General features: G+C 39.8%; 1 protein-coding gene across 3 annotated transcripts; it reads right to left on the minus strand.

The window, feature by feature from the left end:
• On the minus strand, window positions 1-24,088 carry VPS26C (VPS26 endosomal protein sorting factor C). Of its 3 annotated transcripts, XM_074814362.1 has the most exons (9): window positions 23,962-23,988; window positions 22,550-22,596; window positions 16,116-16,259; window positions 14,677-14,826; window positions 11,045-11,125; window positions 8,459-8,533; window positions 3,428-3,578; window positions 2,937-3,089; window positions 1-1,366 (listed from the first exon to the last, which is right to left on the minus strand). In XM_074814362.1, the coding sequence occupies exons 2-9, from the start codon at window positions 22,550-22,552 to the stop codon at window positions 1,284-1,286; spliced, it is 840 nt and encodes a 279-aa protein (XP_074670463.1). In that variant the 5' UTR covers window positions 22,553-22,596; window positions 23,962-23,988; the 3' UTR covers window positions 1-1,283. The 3 variants fall into 3 exon arrangements, with proteins under 3 accessions (XP_074670463.1, XP_074670462.1, XP_074670464.1); XM_074814361.1 differs by lacking the exon at window positions 22,550-22,596 and having other exon boundaries at window positions 23,962-24,088; XM_074814363.1 differs by lacking the exons at window positions 22,550-22,596; window positions 23,962-23,988 and adding an exon at window positions 16,991-17,195.
• Window positions 24,089-24,094: the final 6 nt, after the last annotated feature.

Raw genomic sequence — 24,094 nt, forward strand, 5'->3', positions numbered from 1 at the left:
TAAGAATTTAAGATGTTTATTCCTAAAATACAGATGATACAGAACCAGGGCCTAACTTAGAATTAAATTTTCCTGCTTGGCAATGCTGCTAGATAAAGCTAAAAAATTATTTTGGGCACTTAATTCTGTCTTTTCAGACATATACTTTTATATACATAGCCTACCTCTACCTCACATAAGTGTAAGGAAAACTCACAATTAAATTGTGGCTGTTCTGTTAATATCAAAGCCTACAACCTGCTCAGATTGGGAAGGTTATTTCTTGCTGAAAGTTTTCCTGTAGTTCCTTTACAATACATAGTTAGAAACACTTCAGCGTATTTACCTTAACTTGCTCCTTTCCTGGCATTTATGTTTCAACTGTAAGTTGCACAACTGACAATATTAGCCCATCTAATTAAAAAGTGTGATGGTCTTCTGTGGAATGGTTATTTGTGTAGTCAGCAGAGGCAACAATTCAGTGGTGCTGTTTGTCATGTGACACTTTTTTTTCCATATCAAAAGTGAGCTGTAGAAGTCTTATAACAGGGAAGATGGTATAATGCAAATTAAGTATATTTTCAGACTAAAAACTTCTGACTGATCTTCTTTTTCAGTGCTATTTTACACAAATCACAAAGATAAAGTAAGGGCATTGTTTGTCTAATCCTGAGAAGAGCCCAGGGAAAAACCACACGCAGAACACCTTCAGCTCTATGCATTCCTCCAATGCAGACTCATATTCCCAATTTGACCCAAATACACCTGGTGTTCACATCATTATTCATTTCACGTTCATCTTGCAGTATTGATCCCACCCCACCACCATGCACTGTTGTAGCACCATTTATTATACCTTCAAAGACACTATTCAGTTTTATATTACAAGTCCCATTCCCTCCCCCCAGTATATATACACACCATGTATAACAGGCCAGAGGTCTTGAAAGGACTTCAGAACAAGTATTACAAAATGAAGTAATGAGAGAAACTTGTTACCTATTTCTACAACTTGTAGAAATATACAGAATCCTTCCTTCAGGATTTGCCTGAGAAAAATCAGGAAAGACACAGTGGTTCAAGTCAGAAAGATACCTGACAAGGCTGTCTGGATAGATACATCCACATAGGCCATCACATGGCTGGCAAAGTCTTGCCAAGACTTTGCGAGGACTGAAAACACAAGGCAGGGACAAGGAAGTGATGTGTTTTCAGTTAAAATAAGACATGGATAAAATTTCACTTTGCTTCTGAAGAATTTTGTCCTTTTTCAGTAAATCCTTAAGTGATTCTCCTCTGGCTATTTACATCCTGCAGAGCTTCAGTGGGAAGTTCTCTGTGATGAGATGATCATCATGCAGAAGGACAACAATGTTAACTTCAAACTCTGGAAGAAGGGGACAAAAAAAAAAATAGAGTTCCATATAAATCTGAACCAAAGCAGCAGGGAGTTCCTGTACTCAGACACAGCACTTCACAGGGCTCTTCCAAACCATTTCGATTCCCTGGATTTTCCTGTGGCAGGGATGAACATGCTACTCCAGGCAGAACCTCACCACAGGCATCCTAGACCTTGGGCCCTTCCTAGAGAACCTTGGCTTGTTCTCATCTTTGGGATCCTCTGGATGCATTTCCCCATCACCAACACCCTGGGACATACAGTCTTCTGGAAAATGGGCAGAGTTCAGATGCCTAAGATTAAAATGTTTTGGGAAAGATGCCTCACACCAATATGCATTGTTTAGAAGCATGGTAGGTGAAGAGTTTGGGGACAGACTACTCTGCTCCTGGCAGCATGTAACGTAGCCTTAGAATCCTGCATTATGTATGGTTTCATGAAATTAAACTCCAAAATCTACTCTTCACATATTATATTGTGTTCAAGATCAACATCACACCTATAATCAATCCTAAATGGAGTTGGAATACAAAGTCAGGTTAGAGTTAATAAACTAAGGGAACCAGAGATCAAAATAAACTGAAATTAATTGTCCTTTTTTAGAATCTTCATAACTATATTAAGACTGTTCTTAGAAGTAGATACTACACTAACAGTAGCTATTTGTCACTGTAAATTACTATCCAATACCTAGAAATGGCAAAAAGTAGGGAACAGCAGTATTTTGGGGAAAATCACTGTAGACATTGGGTGCAAAAATGCTCTTGGAAAAGATGAGCAGGTAGGCAAAGCTGAAAAACTTGTTGTGCACACAAGATACACAGGAGAAAAGTAGGAGACGATTCAGTTGGGAAGGATCCTAAAGGCAGGGACTTGTAGCTTCAGTCTGATACAATCAATTAAAAAAAAAAGCCACCAACAGATTCCACCAGGATGAAGGGAAGAAAAACAGGCTAGCAAAGAGAATTTTTGCAGTAATTATTTGAACAAGTGAGGAAAATCCTAAATTTCAAGTGTTTGTTAAGGAAAATGTGGGATTTTGGCAACAATAAGCAGGAAGAAGCAGCTGGCGTAGATCAAGAAAAGCAAAGTCACATACAGCCTAACCTCACTACTTCTCAGTCTGAGCAGCAGCAGAATGGAAACAAAAAGGAGAGGGAATGGAAAGAGGGGTTCTCGCTGGTGATGAAGGAATGGAGCGTCTTGGCATTTTATTCTTGGACTGTTACTCACACGTAATTTTTTGGCAGAAAAAAAAGAGTTACCTGCCATTACGCTGCTGCTCCTCTCCCGTTACCATATAATTCTGTTAGTCAGAAGTAGCTTAATAGCGGCACAACTGTTTTTAGTTGGAAGTACTTGGGCTGTACTTTCTCAATCTCTATGAAATACAGCAGACCGCAATCCTGTTCAGGAAACCTCTCCAGGGAAACAGATGGATGTCCTTCGTTCTTCTTGCAGTGCTGACTGCAGTTTATCCTCTTACCTGCCAGAAGCTAAACTAGAAACTTCTGTTGGATGAAGGAGGCCAACACAGCATACCACACTACACACTTACCAACTTTGAAGTTTGTTGTTTCCAGGGTAGGGCAGGTGAACAACCTGGGAAACACCATGTATATAGGAATTGGTAGGCCCCTGCAGACATCCCCATCAGCGATCTGAATATTCTGTATCTCTGTGGCATCTCTGGCGTAACCTTCCGCACACCCTGGTGAAAGTGGGAAATTCAGAGGGAGAGGAGGGGAAGTGCAAGAGAAGAGAAGGCAATGGCTAAAATTTAAACCAAAGACACACCGGGGCTGGAGGGGAGGTATGTGTGGGCAACTATTTTGCTCTGACCTGCAAATTTTCACATTAGCACTCCTGAGTTAAGGATCACAGAGGTCATTTAAATTAGTGTTTGGACTGCTCTACCTGAAGTCCAAAACATTTTTTTTGCAAGTCTATTTAATTGTATGGCTTTTGACAATCTTTCATATTTAAGCTGAAAGAGTGCAAGTGGTAATTACTGCAGTCTGTTCTCATTCCGTTTACAGAGAAACTTACCACAGGTTTCCACACGTACTAACTGCAGCTCAATACTTTTGACTGCAGCCTCTGCATTCTCCACGACCAGCTCCCCTGTTAGTGGCTGTGTAATGATACAGTTTGTAGAACTGAGATGACCTCTGATGAGAAATTTTGGAAGCGAAGCTCTCTGAAAAGATTGGGGAAAAAACACAATCACAACTGTAAGAGCAGACTAAGAAAAAAAATACCTTACAGAAAGATAGTTACCAAAGTATACAGAAAAATCCCAAAAAGTTGCAAAGTTAAGAACTCAGAAGTTCAGAAATGCCTCAAGTAACTTAAATAAACTGTTTAAATATGCATCCTTATGCAGATGCATTAAGATATCTCTTACTACTCTCCCTGCTGACATGCATCCTCCCTACTCATTCCATCCACAGGAACATTTTTCCTAGGATGAACTGGCAAAATTTGGCTATTACAATTAATCCAGAAGTCAGGAATGCCATGTTGAAGGAGGTAGGCTGGGCAGGAGCTAACGGGATGGCCAAGTTAAATCAGGTGGTGGTGCTCTAGAGAACTGCATTCTGGTCCCATGTTGTTACGGATTACAACATAGTCTATCATGTCAGTGATTTTCCCACCTTTTAATATTTCTTGTGGCCACTACTGGGAGGGAAGACAGGCATTTAAAAGTCTTTGTTTAATGCAAGACATAGCATATTGCTTTTGTACCAAGACACCAATTAAGGACAATTAATAAAAGCTTGATTTGAATACAGGATCACACTTTTAAATTTTCTTAGCGCAGCAAGCATGTTTCCTGCTTTTTAAGGAAGGAGCAGTAAGAATAGCTGATCAAGGATGACAGTCTATAAATCAGTTTCCATAAAAGACCAAAGCGGGGGTTTTGCTCCCCCTGCCCTCCCCTTTTTCAGGCCAGCCGGCATCACAGATACTCTCTGCCAGCAGAGAAACTCACACGCCAGAAGCTCCAGTTACATTTCAAGTTCTGGCAAGAGGCATACTGAAACAGTCAAGAGTTCTACCCACATCTTCAGCTCGTATCTTCACCATCCAGCTTTCTTTAAACTCTTTGAGCACCCTGCTCTAACCTTCCCCTTCTTTGCAGCCCTTGTTCTTTGCTCCCTCCTTAATTTTTTGTTATCGACCTCTTTGATGTTAGCCCCTACCTTCCAACCATCTGTTCACACTTGCTTGTGGAGTCAGATTTCCTTGCCCATGTAACCGATTTTCCCTTCTTCCAAACCAACTCTCTTGTTGCACTTTTTTCTCCCAATCTGTTTTGCTTCTTAGTCCTGGCTGCCAGTAGCAATGGCAGAAAAGTTCTCCTCAGCTATTGTTTAGACTGTTTCACTCAGATACCCAACACCTCTGCAGAATTTAGCTGTTCTACTCAAAACAAATCTTTGGGGGAAATAAAGAAAGAGGAATTTTCATGTGTTTAGTAAATGTGACCTCACTTGGGTATTTTTTTCCTAACTTAAAAAACAGAAGTTACATCCCTGACAAAACCACCCTATGAAATACCGAGTCCTAATAACATATGAGTAAAATGCTTTTTTATCGTATGATCCCTCGCAGGTTCTTCTCATCACCTCTATTAGTAAACACAGAGTTACTTCCCTGCTTCACAGGAACACCATACAGCTATCCCGTGAAGTACAGGAACCTAAGAGACAGAGATAAAAGGAACTTGTGGAATGAGAACTCGCCATTTTCCTCAATGTTAGTCTACGAGACTTGGGTTTTTTAAAAGTACATTTCCCCTAGAGCCTTACTATTGTCAGTACTCTTCATATTTTAATCCTAGCTAGGTCTTCTCTCATAGGACCTGTCATTTATACTCTATTTCGTAATCCCCCAAAAATGAGAATCAATAACATACAAGCAAATCTATCCTGTTTTTTTTCATCTAAAGTCTTTGTGCTTTGCGTGGCTACTGCAAACCTCCTGATCAGTTTTCTAGTAGATTACCAGAAATTACAGTTCAGTCACAATCTCCAGACAAGCAGAGAATTGAAATTTTAGTATTTTAACTATACAAAACCAGTGACTTTTTCTACCTGTCCACCGGGTAGTCACTTCAGACCCATACATTTTTCTGAGACAGGGAGAATAGAAAAAGAATAATCCAGAAAAACTCCAAAACACAAGAGGCCATTGCTTGGGCAACCATACACATTCAATACCATTCTTTAGACAGCTCCACAACCAAGATCTGCTGTATCAGAGATCTCAGAAGTTTTAGAATCTACTTTTGTGGTTATGTACTTGAAATAGAGAAAGGATCTGCTACTAAACTTAAGAAAGAGCTTTTAATGGACAGGCCTTTCTCATGATGAACATTGAATCTTTGCTAAGCCAGTGAGTAAGAGTATCAAGATACAGAAGAGAAAGAAGAAACAGAAAATAATTTATATGGAATCATAGTTCATAGGAAGAGCAGAGTGCTTAGAGCTCAGTATTTCGTTGTAGTCTCAAAAGTAATTTTACCACCAAGAATAATTATTATATCCTTATGTTTGGAAAAAACATACACTTCCAGTGTGCAGCAGTCTCCAGAGACATAAGAGGCTGCTGGACACAACCTGCTCATCCTCTGACTCAGCTGATTGGTTTTCTAGAATCACCTCCTCCATGCACACGAATGGTCTATTCCAATATTCAGAAAGTCAAGCAAAGGTAGGAAGAGACCTGCATGGATGAACAAGATGCTACTGATAAAATCATAAAAAGGAAGTATACAAAAGATGGAAATAGGGTCAGGTGACCCAGGAAGAACATAAAAACACTATCTGAGTGTGCAGGAATGGTTTTGGGAAAGCTAAAGCCCACCTGGAATTAAATCAAGAGACAAGAAGGGCAACAAAAAGGGGCATCTACGAGTCTACCAGCTGCAAAAGGCAGACGAAGGTAAATGCCAGCCCACTACTGACTATGGCAGGGGACCTAGTGACAAGAGACATGAGAAAGACAGAGGTACTAAATGTTTACTCTGCCTCAGACTTTACTGATAAGATTTGTCTTCAGGAATCCCAGGCCCCTGCAACCATAGGGAAGGTCTGGCACAAGGAAGAGTTATCCTTGGTAAAGGAGGAGCAAGTTAGAGAACGTTTGAACAGACTGGATGTACAGAAATTCCTGGGACCTGATGGGACACACCCACCAGTGCTGAGGAAGCTGACCCATGTCACCATGAGGCCAGTCTTGATTATCTTTGAAAGACTGTCATGAGCAAAGAAGGTTCCTGAAGAATGGAAGATAGTAAATGTCACTCATCTTCAGTTAGAAAGATCTGAGGAACAATAGGTTTGTCAGCCTTGCTTCAATCCCTGGGAAAGCGATGGAGCAAGTAACCCCAGAAACCATTTCCAAACATATAAAGGAGAAGAAAGTGGGTAGAAGCAGTCAGCATGGATTTAAGAAAACAAAATCATGCTTAACCAACCTTCTGTTATGAAATAACTACCTTGGTGGACAAGCAGAGAGCAATGGATACTGTTTATGTTGGCTTCAGCGCTGGTTTTGATACTGTTTCTCCTAAGAACCTCACTGACCAACTGATGGAGTACAGACAAGATGTACACATCAGACATTGAGGTGGACTGAGAACAGCCTGAACTGCTGGACTCAAAGTCTGTGATCAGTAGCACAAAGTCCAGCAGAAGGCCAGTCACAAGTGGTGTACACCAGTGACTGGGGTCAACACTGGAGCCGTTATTACTTTGTATCTTCAATGATGGCCTGGATGAAGGACAGAGTGCACCCTCAGCAAGTCTGCAGATAATACAAAATTGGAAGGAGCGGATGATGAACCAGATAGTTGCGCTGCCCTTCACAGGGACCTCAACAGGCTGGACAAAAGGGCCTACAGCATCCTGAGCTGCATTAGAAAGCATTCCCAACAAGCTGAAGGAGGGGATTCTCCCCATCTCTTCAGCACTGGCAAGACTAAACTGGGGATAGTGTGCCCAGTTCAGGACTTCCTGGTACAAGAAACACAGACTGATTGGAGCAAGCCCAGCCTTTGCTGGATTTGGCCACAAAGATGGTCATACAAGAAGACATACAAGAAGAGGCTGAGAGCTGGGATTGTTCACCCTGCAAAACAGGAAGCTCAGGGGGATCTTATCATTATGTATAAATACCTGATGGGAAGGAGTAAGAAGATGGAGTCAGACTCCTCTCAGTGGTATCTAGTGAAAGGACAGGAGACTATGGGAACAAATTGAAATAAAGGAAATTACTTTCAATTTTTTTATTTATTTTTTTAATCCTGTGAGGGTGCTCAAATGCTGTAACATTGCACAAGTTTCCATCCTTTGGGATATTGAAAACTTGACTACACATGGCCATGAGCAATCTGCTCTAGATGATTCTGCTTTGAGCACAGGGGCTGGACTAACCAATCTCCAGAGGTCCCTTCCAACCACAGTGATTCTGTGAATATGTAGAGTAAGGTCAACAACAGCGTGAAAGAACGAAACAGCTGATTAAGAGGCCTGTTTCAAGGCAATGGAAGACAAATCAGGGATGCAGAAGGGAGGCCTAAAGCAGGAAAGTAGTCTTATTAACAAAAAGAGCACAACTGCAAAATCTGGAAAAACAGAACACAGGATTCAGTGGACAAACGGAAACCAGTGTTCAGAAAGCTAAGTGACCAAGAGAGCTACTACTGTTCATACAGGCTTCCCAAAGCCACATGGGGCTGTAAAATAAGGCATAACCACGCATCGAAATACACATTTTTAAAGGATCTTGGCTACACATGGTATAGAATGTTTTCCCTTTCTTCACTGCCATCTGTCACTCAGAAAAATGATAAAAAATGTTTAACCATGACTGAAAAAAGCTCCACCTTGCATTAGTCACCACTATCAGAAGAGATCAGGCAGAATCACTTTATTGCTTACAAAAGTAAAAAAGAATAGGGAAAAAAAAGTTTGATTATCTGCAGGGCAGCATTTAATCGTTCCTCTCTTGTTCTCACTCAGAATCACACAAACATTACATTTAAAATAAAAAAAATAAGAAAACCCTTACCTCTTTAACATTTTGCAAAGTTTCTGGAGTAATTGTGAAGTCTACTGGGCTTGGCATCAGTTTCCCTTTCTGTGACTACAAGTAATGAAAGAGTTAAACTGTGAACTATGATTTACCAAACACACACAGAGAATATTAAAAAAAACCAAAGTCAAGCAACTGTTGGATGTGTTAGTTTTCAGGACTGTCTTCATACTGAAAGTATGCATCTATCTAATAAAATACCTGAAATTTCCTGCCTTTGTCATTAAATAACATTACGATATTGTCTAAATACAAGTCACAATGCATCACGAATCTGAATTGTAGAAACAGAACTGCATCAATTTTTGGTCACTTTGTGTTTGCCATTGCAATAAACCACAATAAGCTCTCCATTTTTAAGTTTCTGGCATAAGCTCTACCTACACTGAAAAAAACAAAAAGGAAAGCAAAACCAAAACATGTGGTTGACTACTCTGAACCACCTGGAAAAGAGGAAGTACACTACCTAGCTGAAGCATATGGTATGCTATAGAAAAAAAGTTAAATTTCACATTTCTTTATTTACAAATAATTACATGTTGTACATCACTTGCAATGTTTCCTTTCATTATTAATACTCGGTAAATTTGGGCAGAGGAGAGAGGGGGAGATTATAAATGAACTTCCTCCATTGCTTCAAATATGTTTCATAAACTCTCTCTCCCTCCTGTTATCTCTGAGCACTTTGAACTCTTTCCACTGGCCTTTCAATAACAGCTTAGGTCTCCTAAGCCATCCTCATATTACTAGGAGATCCTCAGCTGATGGAATCTAGTGTAGCGTTGATTTAATGGGCTTAGCATTCCAGCTTCTTTAACCGTAAAATAAACAGAACTTGGTCCCGGTTAGCTTTCCACACTGGAGAAGCAATTCTGGGGGCACACTATTAGGGTTCTTCAGTATCTATTTACACCATTTATCACAAAAGCAAGAAGTTAAGTCTTCCTGTGAGTGGCTGAATGGGCCCTGAGCTCTGCTGAGATGGCAGCCTGTACTCTGCATCAGGAAGGCAAGCTTCGCTTACCATTCACTGACCTCTCTCCATCCTTACCTCAGTCAGGTGCACTGTCTTTTCCCTACATATTCAAAGTGGGCAGTGCAACATCAATAATGAGACTCCCAACTGTATGTAACTGGGAGTTGGCAGAGCACCCCACCACCAATGGGCTTAACATGAACTCTTAGTTAGGATCTACCCTCACTACTTAAGAATTCAAAATAGCTTCTGCTGCCCAGCTACAAGATGAAAGATATTAGCAAAAGATTGACTGCATTTTCCCATAAATGCCAAATTCTGGCAAAGAATAAGGTTAAGGGAAACGGTACATTGAGCACTGACAGTGAGAATTATACGTTCAGTAAAACCTCATTAATTCACCCTGACTGAGAGATTCATGATTTACTGACTTGTGATCTAAGAAGTGCTGTAGTGGGAACAAGAAATAAAACCAGGAAACTGCGTAATATTTAATTTGTTCACTGTTTTGACAAGTGTGGCTTACTTGTAATAATGGACCAATAAAATGTAGCATAATATATTTTAGAAAATAACGAAATCTTACCAACAGGAAACTTCTTTATAGCACCTAGCTAAATCTTTTAAAAAGGCACTGTAGAACTAAAATAACATATTTCCACCATTATTCATAAGTAAGACAAAAGAGTCTAATAATTTATTGTCCTGCTGAAGTTCAAAGGAATGATACGAACAGTATGTTCTAGCAAGTTGTGGGTGGAAAAACAGGTACTTAATTAGGCCGGCACAGTCTGTACTGACATCGGATGCTCTGGACATGTGTACAAGTCAATATAAACTAAACCCCAATCTGACATAGGAACTTCAAATAACAAGCAGCAAAGCATTTCTTGTGACAGCCAAATCTCATCCCAAAATTATATATCTCTACAGGACGAGGGCTGTCTCCATGTTGCTAACCACAGGATGTGGATATTTTTTAACCTAGTTGTCTTAGCATATTGCCAACCATGGGCTTAGCTTAATCACCTTTACTATTAAGTGACAAGCTTCTTACTTTCAACTTGATGCAGTCCCAGCTTTGATACTTTGAGTCATAATCATAATTAGTCATCTGAAGAACAGAAATCAGATATTTTTCTTCATCAACTAACTCCCATCTCTAGGACAGGCATTGTGGGTGCCTGGAACTTTTGGCTAAGAAATGCTCAGATAATCTGACATAGTGTTTAAAGAAGAACGCCACACTATTTATCTAACCACACCATTCTTTCAAAACTGAAAGGATGAATAAGAAAATAAACTCAGTGCAGTGTAAACACATCTTATAATCCAAATCCTCTTTGTACTATCTTCTTTAAATTAAGAGAGAGATGTGTTATTCTAATCAAAAGCAACTGACACCCTAGCTATTCTGGATGGTTTTGTTTTGAGGCTAGCTTCCTTTACTTGGACACATCCCATGTGTTGCTATTACAAATGACGTGGTTTTACTTGGTTTTCTAACCTTACTGCCAAACTTCACTTAAAGCGGAAAAAACCAAAAAACCCTCTCACTTTGTATAGTCAATACAAACCACACTTACCAGTGAGTGGACAATGAATTCACAAGTCTTAGTCAGGTCTTTTGCCAGTAGAGAACGTCGCATATCACACCGTAGGGTATACTGGCAAGAATACAAGGGCAAAGAAAGAGAGCCTTAGTTAAGATTTCCTCTCTCTCAACTTTTCATCTTTTCATTGCATATGTGCAGAATGTTACTGTTATTAATATTTAAGGCATCGTTTAAAACAGATTAGTAGGCAATGTACATACCAGTGATGGGGAAAGGGGAAGGGGAGAAGAGGCATACAGTGATCGTAGATGCTCCCAAATGAAAGCTGATTTTTCTTTGTGTTTACAGTCCCATAGTCATCTGCAAATGCTTTCTGTATCTTTTGTGTTATGTAGCAACCTATGAGATTGAGGTACTAATTCACTGACAGCAAGTGGTATTCTTGTACAACTTCAGCACCCAAGTTACATTTAGTTAAGAGTGATTATGGTATTGCTTTTCACTGTATTTTGGATAAGTGATTATCAGTAAGATGTATTCACAGCCCCTCTAATTTTAAATTTCTTGTAAGATTGAATTTAGCAGTGGTAATGGTTATATGCATATTTAATGGGGAACTGTCTTTAACCATATAGCTGGACTTCAAAGCAGCAGCATGCAGTCAGGTCAGGCAACAAGGTTAATTTTGCTGTTCACTGTTCAAAAACTTGCTGCCAATTTGCACCCCTTTCTCCCTTAAAAACCAAGCCACAAATCAGTGACTGAAAAACAGTATGACCTTGGTTATCACAGTAATCATATACTTCAGCATCTGTAACATAGCCTTTCAATGTCCTTACAAGATAGGGAATCTGTTGAGGTAGGTTTTTTTTGTTGTTTTGCTTGTTCTGTTTTTAAATCCTTCTTTACAGATGAGGAATTGGCAAACACAAGTACACTGAGACTAGGCACTCAGCTTCGTAACTTCTAGTTCATGGTGTCTCTCTGCACATAACCTGAATATGCGTGCAGGAACGAGACCAGGGAGCATATCTCTTTCCCCATCACAGACTATGGTTTCCACTGCAGTTAATCACTGTTGAGCAAACCTTCTATCACTGCCCTACACTTCACTCAGACCAGGGAACACAGTGCAATGAGGCAGCAGGACCACGCAGGCTGTGCAGTTTGGCCCAGAGCCTCCCCATCAGTGGCTAATTAGAAGGTCTCTGCATAAGAACAGACACTTGAATCGCGATACTGAACGCCCAGCTAACATACTAATACTTAGATCAAGAAAGAGAGGCTTGCTTTTAAACCGCACAGGCCTTGGACAGAGGTTTAGGAAGTGTTTCTTAAACAGCACCTGCAGCATAACATTTTCCTCTTCAGGAGAGCAGGACTCAAAGGCTGAAATCTAATGATTAACCTTTTAATTACATTTTATCCCCAGCCTGTAAAGAGAAGCTATGTAGATGAGAGAGGGAATGACAAAACAAAACAAATATTCACCATTAAAGTATACCTTAAAACAACTGATATTGATCACAGGCAAGTTATCTGGATTATGGAAAGCAACTCAACCAGTTTTGCACCATTTTTGACATACCTACCACAAACAACAGATGTTACATTAGGAAGAAAGCCAAAACTGAAAAAAGATATTGGAAGTATTTAAAAAAACAATGGAATGTAGACAAAAAAACAACGAAATTTTTCTTTTAGTTACTTCTGATAGGCTAGTAGGTTGAGTTCTATTTATGGTTTTTTGGTTGGTTTGTTAGGGTTTTTTTAAATCCCAGACTGCAATATGAGACTTCCAGTTCAGCTAAACAGCCAACAGTTTTGTACTTTGTCATCAAATCCAACACTCTCATAAGTGGGGGGTGGGGGGGCAGGGAGAAGTTTTACAACCCAGTGAGTCTTCACCAGCACTGGTCTGAAAATTTTTCCATTTAGTGGCTCCTTGAACAAAAAAAAAGCCCAAACCAAAGAAACACTCTTCAGTAGGAAAAAGCATTGTCTAACACAATATTTACATCCAAGAGACGGCTGAAGAAAGACTTTCCCTCACAAAACCCCCCCACCAAACCAAAAAAAACCCAACCAAACAAACCCACCTATGGTAAGATAGTTTTTAACCAAAAAAGGTAAAGTTTCAAAACTGTGTTTCCACAAGATTCTGTTACAAGCAGATAGTACATACAGATTTGGACAGGAAGTGTTATTACGCATCTCCACAGAAAAGCAAACAATTCATGTTTTTGAAGATGCTACAAGCTCTCAACACTTTGGTTGGAGTCTTCATTATGAAATTACACAGCCACATTTGTTTTGAACAAAATGACACTGTGGTGCAGTCTTTTTTCATGAAGGGAATGGTTGTACTTGTCTACAACATAAGGAAGGATCAGGTATATGTTACAGTAGTTCTGACAAGGTATTTCAGGCAAGACATCTTGTTACTGTTCTGTTTATGCCATAATTCTTTAAAGACTTACTCCATATGGAAGGCCTGAAACAATAAACGATGGAAAGATTTCCTCTAGTTAGAGGACGCTTCTCACAAATGAATGCAGGAAAACAGACTCTGAACACTAGGTAGCTTTGTTCCTGTAGGATTTATCCCTGTGTCTTAAAATGGATCTGGTAAATCAGTACACTTCATTTTTAATATTTAAGTATTATTAGCAGTAATTGTCTGCTATGCTTAGACTGGTGAACCCAGATTGTACAATGCAGACATTTTTATAATCTAATATGCAATAAATCTTCCTGCTGAAAACCTATAGATATTCCTGCAGTTTCTACATAAAGTTGCAGCAAAAGTAGTATGACAACATGGGCTTTACCCTGCCGCCATTAAAAGCGATGACAAAACTGTTGACTGCTTAAGTACATGCATTCACATTAACCAAGTTTGGTACTCAGTTAACAGCACACACACACTGGCATTTGGATATGTACTACTATACAGATTATCTACGTACTACTATACAGATTATCTACGAAACAGTAAATGCAACTTCTCTCACAATAAGATCAGAACTAGATGAAATCATCACCATGTAAGAGAACTGTACAAGATTTAACAAGCACAGCAAATACATTTTATCCTTTCTCAACCCGAAGTCCCTCTTGCCAGTATGCTTTTAATTCTCTCTTGTACATCCCATGTTACGTCTGATCAGTTTCATTACCATCAACTATTTCCAATGAAAACCTTAAACTTGCTGGTAAATAAAAGGGAACAGACATCACAACAATTTTTCAAAAGCAACAATATATTGATGGGATTCTGAGATCCTGGGACGGTTCCTCTGCCACATTTAAGAAGTGTTACCAGCTGTGGAAAGTATTTACTCCTAGAAACTGGAACTGAAAAAGGCAACTAGAAACTACCTACAAACTAGTACTTAAAAGGTTAACATGTATCATGATTTTAAATCTTAAATTTCATCTAGAAAATACAGTACACACCAGAAGAATGCTACATTAAAAAGGAGAAGCTTAAAAGCTACTTACTTCAAAGGATTTCTAACTTTCTGCTCATTCTTCAAATTGAGAAAAGAAAACTTTATCACAAAACTTTCTGCTCTGCTTCCATGGAATACAAGATGCTTTAGAATGCATTCTGCAGATAACAAAAGTTCAGATTTTCTTTACACATATGAGTGCCTTACCTGAATATTAACAAAGACACCATGGTATGTCTCATACAGAACTTTGTTGCCCTTCATATGCAATGGAAATTCAAACGGAATTTCTGTCTTGCCACTGGGAAGTTTCCCTGGTTTTACCATTTCAATAGTGCTGTTAATAATTTGAATAGGCTGCAAAGACAAATATGGAGAGGTTTAGGTTGAAGCAGAGTGACAGACCTGTCATTTCAAGAACCAACAACATTCACAAAACTCTAACAGACTTCCTGAATTTCCAGAAACTCAGGTATTTCTTCACAACACACAGCTCTCCTGTCTTACAATGACAAGAAACATCAAGAATGCTTTCCTTAAGAAAGGATGATCTATTTTATGGTTGTATCACACTAATGACCAAACACATTTAGAGCGCTAAACAGCAGAGTCTCTTTGGAAAGCAGAGTTCCATTCTCTAAATTATGATGCTTGATAGTAGCAGCAGGAATCAACCAGTATGTGTGCCAGTTGAGCAGTTAGCCATTGCCTCCTACCTTCTTCCCAGCCCTTTCCTACCCTAAAAATCTGTATTTTGGGCTAGTCTCACTGGAACAATGGTTAACCACGACTGGACTGGCGAAGCCTGCTTGAAGATTACACTTCTTTTCTCTCTGGAGTTTTACTATTATTTTCCACCTACTAGACAGCAATGAGAAAATCTATTGCTTCTACTGTTTTTTTTTGGTTTTCAGTCATTCATGGGCAGATTTTTCATACTGTAAACAAATTAACTATGATATAAATGAAGACCTTAAAGGCCCTGCACGGAGGCTACCCTAACTTAAGCAAACTGCTTTGCAAATGTAGCTATACCGCCTCTAGACAGAGCCAGCCTTTCTTCAATCAGTGCAGCCATGTTTGTGTGGAGCCTGAGATAACTTGCCCTGCTAGATTCCAAACCCCACACTTCCAAACCTGGAGAGCAGCACAGAGGCCTTCCAGGAGCTCCGCAGTCAAACAGCCTGTGTGCAGCCTCACACTCCACAGAAGAATCTGTGCAGGTCCTGTATCATGCCTAGTAAAGCACAATCTCAATGGCCTCCACAGAAACTACTGTGATAGTGACTGATCTGGCACAAAAGTCCAATCAAACCCAATCACTTTAAAGTAAAAAAAAAAAAATATCAAAAAAAAAAAAATCACACAATTTATTAATTTTTCTTTAAATCATGGTTCTTCAATGCATCATTCAGTAACCATACTATTTATGTTACTGTATTTCAGCCCTAAAAAAACCCTCTCCAATCACTGCAAGTTCCTTCCCCAAAGTGTCAGCATATACTGCTAGGTAATGTTGAGCATTTCTTTGCTTTCTATCATTTACATACCATGAAGTGCTATAACTACCCGAGAGCCATTAAGGAAAGATTTGAGAAAAAGAGACAAAGGTTTTGTGCTAAAATATTAGCCTGCACAGGTCTTACCTTGACAGAGTTATAGAAAGCTTCGAACACACCCACACTTTTGGCACTAAGCTGCAGATTTACTGATCCTTCCATTGTTAACGAGATACCTTGGTGCTGGACTGTGTCCTTACTTGTTATGACCACGACTCCAGAAAGAACTTCCTAACAGGAGAAAGACAACACAAAAATATTTGTTTAAATAAATTTCTTCTACAGCAGACAGCATGCCATCTGATTTTCAAACTCAAGAAAACTCTTCCCAGAGAACAGTCTAACCTTGTCAGAAAAGACAAATACTGATAACAAAAGCAACGTCAGGAAGAGACCTTTGTACTTCTAGTTTGTTTTTTTTAAAAATATTCTCCTCCTTCTTGCAGAAGTACTAATCTGAGCTTCAATTTCTTTCCAAAGTTTCAAGATCTTCCTCTCCAGGAAGATGAAAAATATCCTCATAAACAACTATCAGGTCAGTTGGTAATAGACAAGTTCCATTTTACATGTTAGAATGAAATCCCAGGAGGAATTTTTATATGAACAGTGGGACAATCAGCCGTGGATGAAAGAGAAAGTATAGCTGTAAAAGTGATGGCCAAGCTGAGGATAAGACTCACCTCAAGAGTGGAGCGGAATAGATTTAAAGTAAATAAATAAATTAGTTGTTCTACTACATAAGCAACCTCCATGCTACATGGGAAATAGTTTAAAAGTGTATCTGAATTGAAGGCACAAGTTCTATGACTCAAGAAAGGCATCACTTATCCCATTAAGAATGTTTTGTCTACAAAATTGTATTTGCACATGAACACTGCATCTTGGAAGTATCAACTTACAAGTTCTAACACTGAAAAAAAAGATTAACTGCAGGAGAGCAACACACAGTTCATTTTACATACCCCATAATATATTGCCTTCCCCTCTCCTACAACAGATAATCCACTTCAGTCCTGAGTTCCACATCAAACATTCATACACATCTGGAAAGAGCAGCAAGTGCTTTGAGAACCTGAAGAAAGTTTCTTGGGGCTAACCTTCTCTTCTGCTCGCTGGTAATGCTCTCTGCACCTTCACCGGGCTTACAAACTAGACACCAAGCTACAGATCACTCCAACCAAAGGATAATTCAGACTGCCAACTCTACACTCGACCAGTTAAAACCAGTCTAGTTAGGTACATCTCTGACAGACACTATTTGAATTTTGCCAGCCTTTTGTCTTTACTAGTGGTACAGGATGACAATATAGAAAATGGGTCAGGCGGTTTAAAGCAGAACAGGAGTAGAACATCAAGCATCACAATGAAGGCTGACACACTGAAAGTCTGAAAAGAGGACCTGCAGCAATTGGGAAATGCCAGGAACAGGAGACACAAGCACAAAAGGACAGTGAAGAAAAGCTGACCTAAATACTGTACTGCTTTGCTAACACGCTTTAATTAGTACAAGCAATTAGGTTATTGCTTTGAAAAATGAGTACAGCTGAACTATAAGAAGCAAGGACAACCCTGAACACATGAACTCCTTTAATAAATGAGAACAGTCTCCCACCACACAGCAACAACCTATTGCAGAGCTATTGCCTACATACTTTCACACGATAAGGGTGTACGTATTTGGGGCAGAAAGGAGAATGACTTGAAGTTAAATACGAATTTTTCTTATAACATTCAATGTCTCTTAATAAATGAAAAAACACCTCAAAACCACTTTCTAACAAAAACTTCTACAGGTCAGTAGTGTGTGGGAGAGGGAAGTATCATGAAAAAGATGTTCTAATATTTACTTAACCTGTTTATATGCAATCAAATTATACTTCTATTTGATGCGTAGAGGGAAGTCAGCTATGTCTTTTCTGGAGAAGAGCTACTTTGTCCTTTTTTGTGTAAAACCAGGGTCCCTTCTAAATACAAAGCTGTCAGTATACTTACCCTTCTAAAAAGCACAAACCAAAGAACATAAGCTTACCAACATGTTCCAATACTTACAGTCAGCACACAATTTATGAGAAAACTTTACTTTTGCAAAACATTTACAGATATGTACGATTTGTAAAAGTTACCTGGCATCATTTAATACTAAATTAGTCCCTATCAGAAGGGGTTCATTTACCTTTAACACCACAAAACTAAAGGCGCAGAGAAAGTCACCACTAGAATTACTCCCCGTGTACTACAATGTGGTAACTTACAATCAGTTGCTCCTATTCACTTTTTACCTTCTCCCTTACTAGGAACTCCTCGTGGCTTCACCATGTGATGACAAAACTGCAAGATGCAACTAAGCTAACACAGTTCTACACAGAATTACTCATCTAAACAGAGTATCCATTCACAGGAAGGCCAGGGTATTTACCATGTGAAGCAGACAGAGAAGTGAGGTACATATGCTAAACTACAAACAGAACAGGTCTTGTGAGAAGACTGTCCCAGGTTAATGATCCCAAACACGCTTCTTAGCTTTCTATTGTCAGTTCCTTACCATTCAGACGTGCATGTGAAACTGTCAGGAAGACTGATACTTCCAAAGTTTCAGTCACTTCCAAGGTCACAACTAAGATAAACACCTGCTTCATCTGATCCAGCAGCACAATTCCCTGTTTCTCTAGTTGTGGAACAGTTACCCATGTCTGGCTGAGGACAATTGTCTTCCACAAAAATCTTCCATCAGTAACATGAAATGGTGCATAACCCACAGCACAGAACCTCAAGAGTCCCAAGTCACATCTAGACTTCTGACTGAACTAGACAGCTATTCAGTATCTATAATCTTTATGTAAGGACTGGAAGGAAGGAAGTACGCACTACACTGTCCCATAAATTGTTGGGAAAATTACTTTTAGAATATATACTAATTCCAAACTGACTGTTTACACTGTCAGGTCTGTTTGCTACATTAAGGAACTACAAAAATAACTTTAGCTAGATATTATGTATTTTCAGATTGTATCTAATCACTTGACAACATCCCGGATAAGAAAAATCAGCCTAATCTTTTTTTTTTCAAGGCAAGGTACCTTTGAAAAAATAACAAACCAACCACAAGGCAGGTTTTCAAGACCACCTGAAATCTGTCATCACATTTTCTGAGGTGCTGACAACTGCACAGGACATCATATCTAATGCCATCAGAAATACCTAAAATTTCTCTAGTTCCATTTGATATCCATTATACATCTATAGATTAAGCTTTTCATTATTTTGATAGAATGGAAGTCCACGGTCAGTTGGTTACCAACAAGACACCTTAGGTTCCTTTTAGATTCCATTTTCCACATCACAGGCGTTCACTTTTAGGACAAAGGGCAAACATTTTGCAATTTAAAAATTCACATTAAATTCACACAAGTCACATTTACTAAATATTCCTGATTATTGTCTTCCACATCTATTTCTCTACAAGCCACCTGTAAGTCTTAACTAGGTATTCTTCTGATTATTTAGAAACTGACCACATTCAACAGAAAAAGTCTGCTAGACCCAACTAACTAGTCATTAGATACTTTAAAACCTCAATGCTCCGATTTACTAATTAGTTTGCTTTTTTAGAAAAAGTAAAAGGCTTCCTTATAGGCAAATTCTGACTTAAGTATATTTTGGACTCACTTGTCATTAAAAGTCTTGGCTGACATTAACTATGGCACCTTTCTTTGATAATTAAAAGAATTCTATGCTGAAAGGCCTGAAGAATGCATTGTACAATCTCAGACTGCCACAGTTACTCCAGTCATCTTGTTTAGATTTTCTAAATAAAACGCATCATTAGCTGTGCCTGTCCTCCTTCTAGCATTCCAGAGCTTATTAAATGAGCCTCAATGGCTCAAGAATTCCATCCAATTAAAAAAAAAAGTCTCTTGAACACACATCTTCTGCTCCTAGGAACTCCAAGAGAGTCTTACTGCAATAAGCCTTATTTTGCTGTTATAGAACATGCTATTAGGATCCACTTTACTGTCATCTTGTTCTTAAATCCCTTTTTTTCTTTTTAAACAATGGTATTACTCTTTTGGTCCAAGATGTGGCAAACTTGTTTTTTACTCACAATTTAAAGTAATCTGTTTAAGCCAGCTTTTCTCAAATTGAAGTCTGGACTAAATAAAGGTCTTTGTTTTCTTAGTTCCTCCAGTTTCTGATGATTATAACTAATGAACACAGAAATTGCTTACTGTTTATCACAGCACATTATTTTAACCAACTTCCTTTTTAAAAGCAAGAACACAATCTCAGGCTTGCATGATGCTTGACTATTTTACAAATTTTGTGTCTAATTTTTCCCAATTAAAAAAGAACAGTGAATGCAGAAGCAAAGAGCAACTAAAAAGAACAAAATAGATGCCTACTCAACTACCTGGAACTAAAGAAATTTTTCAGAAGTGAAGTGACTTCCACTTGGCGTAGGAGATTGCTTTGCAACAATGAAAAGTGCTTGAATTCGGCTGGATTTAGCATAACCAAGGTCACCGTTGCAGTATGAGTAGTTGTCTGACCCAACCCAAGACAACAGGGAACAGTATTTGAAGGTTCTATGATATGATATTTCAGCACCAAAGAGAAATTTTAAACATCTTGGCCTGACGGGGAAAGCCTATAATGAAACATATGCATCACTCTGACCTTACAAAAAGCAAAAAAGTTGTTATTCAGCCTTAATTTTCCCAGTCAGCTATTTGGTTTAGACACACCCTTTATCTTCTCCACTCACCAGCCTTCTCATATGTACTTTCAACCGTATTTTCCCCTAACAAGACACAAATTCAGTCCTGCAATAAAATTAGATTTGTTAACTTGCAGAGTTCTTCCCTAGAAGTTTTTAATATAGACTCCGGCACCTTCAGGGCCTTATTCAGCATGGAATTTACCATTTAGAGATCCTCAGAACAGTTACTTGTTAAATGTGTCTCTCCTATATCTGTTTCCCCTCACCCCTTCCCTCTTGGAGGGAATAAAGATGTATAGCAAATACACTCAACCGTTGTAAAGATGCTGGTTGATGTACACACAACAGATCGAGAGATGCCAATTGCTGAAAATCCCCAAATATTTCACCCGGATTATGCACTATGAAGGCGTGCAAAACCAGAGCTGGAATGGAAGAATCAGCAGCCATTGCCATTACCAGTTCTTTGGTCTATTATCACCTAAAATCACAGGCTGAAATCCTTTAGACTGTTCTTCACCCACTCCACTTCAGTCCATTCACCCAGTTTCCTGCTCTGTTGGAGCTGCTCCACTATGTCTAATCTCTCTTCTGTAGGGCATCCAGCACAAGACCATTCTGACACTGGCTGTTAAATATTCTGTTCTACCTGAGAAGATGTTCATAAGAAAACCAAAAAAGGATGTTCATGATTCGACAGACCAATTTTTAATTATCATGTACTTTTTTTTTTGAGTGTGATGCCAACCAAATACTATTCATTTCCCTGATCTGGCTTACTGCGTAGCTAATAATGTCAGCACAAGAAAGGCAGAAGAAATTAAATGGCTAGGGATACAACTGGCATTGTGGAGTTATGCTGGATTAATCACAGTCTTGGGGAAATTATGACTTAGAAAGCTCGGTAATGTTTTAGCAAATTTTGGTGCTATTATAATGAAATAGGCATAACAAAGACTATTATGCCAGTACATAATTTAGACATCACCTTCTTCCATATCCAAATGCAGCTTTATATAAATTCAGAACACACAAGATCAAGTATAGCCACTGTATCCCTATTGCCTTCAAATGAATAGCTAAACATATACATTGGGATGAACTATTGTCTTTACTAAAGAAATCCCTTAATTTTCAAGTAGCATTGATGCAAGCATATTTTGGGATGAAAGTTGTCATAGACCAAAGGTATTATCAGCATAGTTATCGCCACTGAAGTATACAATAATCAGTAAATTTCTAAAAAAGAAAATCAAACCCCAAACAACAAAAAACAAACCTGCATACATTCCACACCCAGCTGAAGAGAGATTTGTAATTCACAGAATCGTCTAGGTTGGAAAAGACCTTGAAGATCACCCAGTCCAACCATTAACCTAGCACTGACAGTTCCCAACTACACCATAACCCTCAGCGCTATGTCAATCCACTCTTGAACACCTCCAGGGATGGGGACTCCACCACCTCCCTGGGCAGCCCATTCCAACGCCTGACTACCCGTTCTGTAAAGAAATATTTCCTAATATCCAGTCTGAACCTTCCCTTGCACAACTTGAGGCCATTACCTCTCGTCCTATCGCTTATTACTTGGTTAAAGAGACTCATCCCCAGGTCTCTGCAACCTCCTTTCTGTCCCTATGAAATTTCTATTAAAAATTCACAGTCTACTTCTAGCGTACAGCTCATCATTGTGCTTTCACATCACTCAAACTTCCAAATTCCAGGCCTAGTTAATGAACTAAAATTATAAACCTTTTCACATGGAGTTAAAGTGGAAGCAAACAATACTGACAGATTTACTAACCATAAATATCTTAATTTCATCTTGAAGAGAGAAGAAATACTCCTTTCCTGTATTTAAAAAAGTTTAAAGTGATATAAAGCAAGCCAAGTGAAGAAACTGAAAACGGGCACTGCATTATGATACTGAAATAACTAACATCCTTCTAATAACATGCAAACAATGTGAAAGTGAGATACAGGAAGCAGTCTTCACTGCTATGACACCATACCTAGAAGGATGTGTTGGTTACAAACTGATAATTTAGCTTTATAAAAGTCATTCTCTAGCTGATTTGACAATTGTAGATTGGGTGCTGCATAACCTTCCATTCAAATCAGTTTAAAGACGTTTTCCAGCATTAAAAATATTAAATAAATTGAAACATGCTTTATACACTGTAACAGCCAAACTACTAACGTTATTAGGAAAGTTCTGTGTGAAAAGGATTTTTATAATACAAGTGTGCAGTGGGATAGCAAAAAAAAAAAAAAAAAGACCCCCAAACTGCAATACAATATTTCTAGAAAAACATTGATAAAAATCAATGTTGAAAACATAAGCCGGGCTTTTTTTTCTAACTGTGCTTGGTCTTCAACCATAAAAAAAGGCACAGCATTTTTTCAGGTAGCTGCAAAAGCTGAAGTATGCACAATCACTTTATCATTATCAACAATTACATCAGTGAAAAAAGTTAAGAAGTCAGACTCCTGACCAGGCTAAAAAAAATAAATATATCTGCTCTTGCCTAAGTACTTTAGGAGGAGATTTCCTATCAGGTACAAACAGCATCTTAAGACACTTTCGGGTTTCTTGCAGAGCCCAGAAATGGAACAAGACCGTGTAGCAGCAGCTGGCCGCCCCTGCACACTGTACCCAAGCACCAGTCCTGCTGGAATACACAAGTACAAGCAACTGAAGCGACACTGCCCTGTGGGTGAACTCAAGTTGTCATGTCTCAGGGGGCCTCGCTCCTTCCTTCCCTCGTGAAGCGCCGCCGCCCGCCCAAGCCCGGTTCGCGGTGCCCCGCGGTACCACCAGGCTGGCGAGCCGACAGAACGGCACAAGAACCGGGCTTGAACCCCAAGGCCGTGCCGGACCCGCGCACCGCTGGGCTACCGGAGGCCAGCGGGGACCCGTGGCGTCCTCGGCAGGGACCAGAGTGGGAGCCACGGGGAGGGCCGAGGTAGTGGCGAGGGAAAAGCTCCGAGCGCAGGCAGCGGCGAAGCCTCCCCCAGCCCGACGGCACCAACAGCCCGCGAGCCCTGCCGCAGCCCCATCGCCGCCTCAGGGAGCGGCGCAGAGCCAGGAGACGGGACACGGCACCGGGAGGGCGGGCCGGCCCCGCGGCGGCCTCAAGCCGAGCCGGGGACCCGCGGCAAGGGCGGGGCGGCGGGCTCCGGGCGGGGCTGTGGCGGCGGGGCGGCGGCACTCACCCCACAGCGGTACACCTTGTTGGCCCGCTTGATCTTGATGTCCAGCGCCGTGCCCATGGCGTCGCGGTCACGTGACCCCGGCCGGCAGGGCGGGAGCCCCTCCCTAGCCACCCGCTTCCGGCGGGGGTGTGTG

The sequence above is a fragment of the Strix aluco genome, chromosome 2, assembly GCF_031877795.1.
Source record: "Strix aluco isolate bStrAlu1 chromosome 2, bStrAlu1.hap1, whole genome shotgun sequence".
In the NCBI taxonomy this organism is placed as follows: Eukaryota; Metazoa; Chordata; class Aves; order Strigiformes; family Strigidae; genus Strix; species Strix aluco.

Coding starts and splice junctions, on each gene's coding strand:
- VPS26C (XM_074814361.1), bottom strand. CDS start 24,018: ATGGGCACGGCGCTGGACATCAAGATCAAGCGGGCCAACAAGGTGTAC. Junction 3,090..3,427: donor AGTACGTGTGGAAACCTGTG/GTAAGTTTCTCT, acceptor CACTTTCACCAG/GGTGTGCGGAAGGTTACGCC. Junction 1,367..2,936: donor AACAACAAACTTCAAAGTTG/GTAAGTGTGTAG, acceptor CCCTTCTTCCAG/AGTTTGAAGTTAACATTGTT.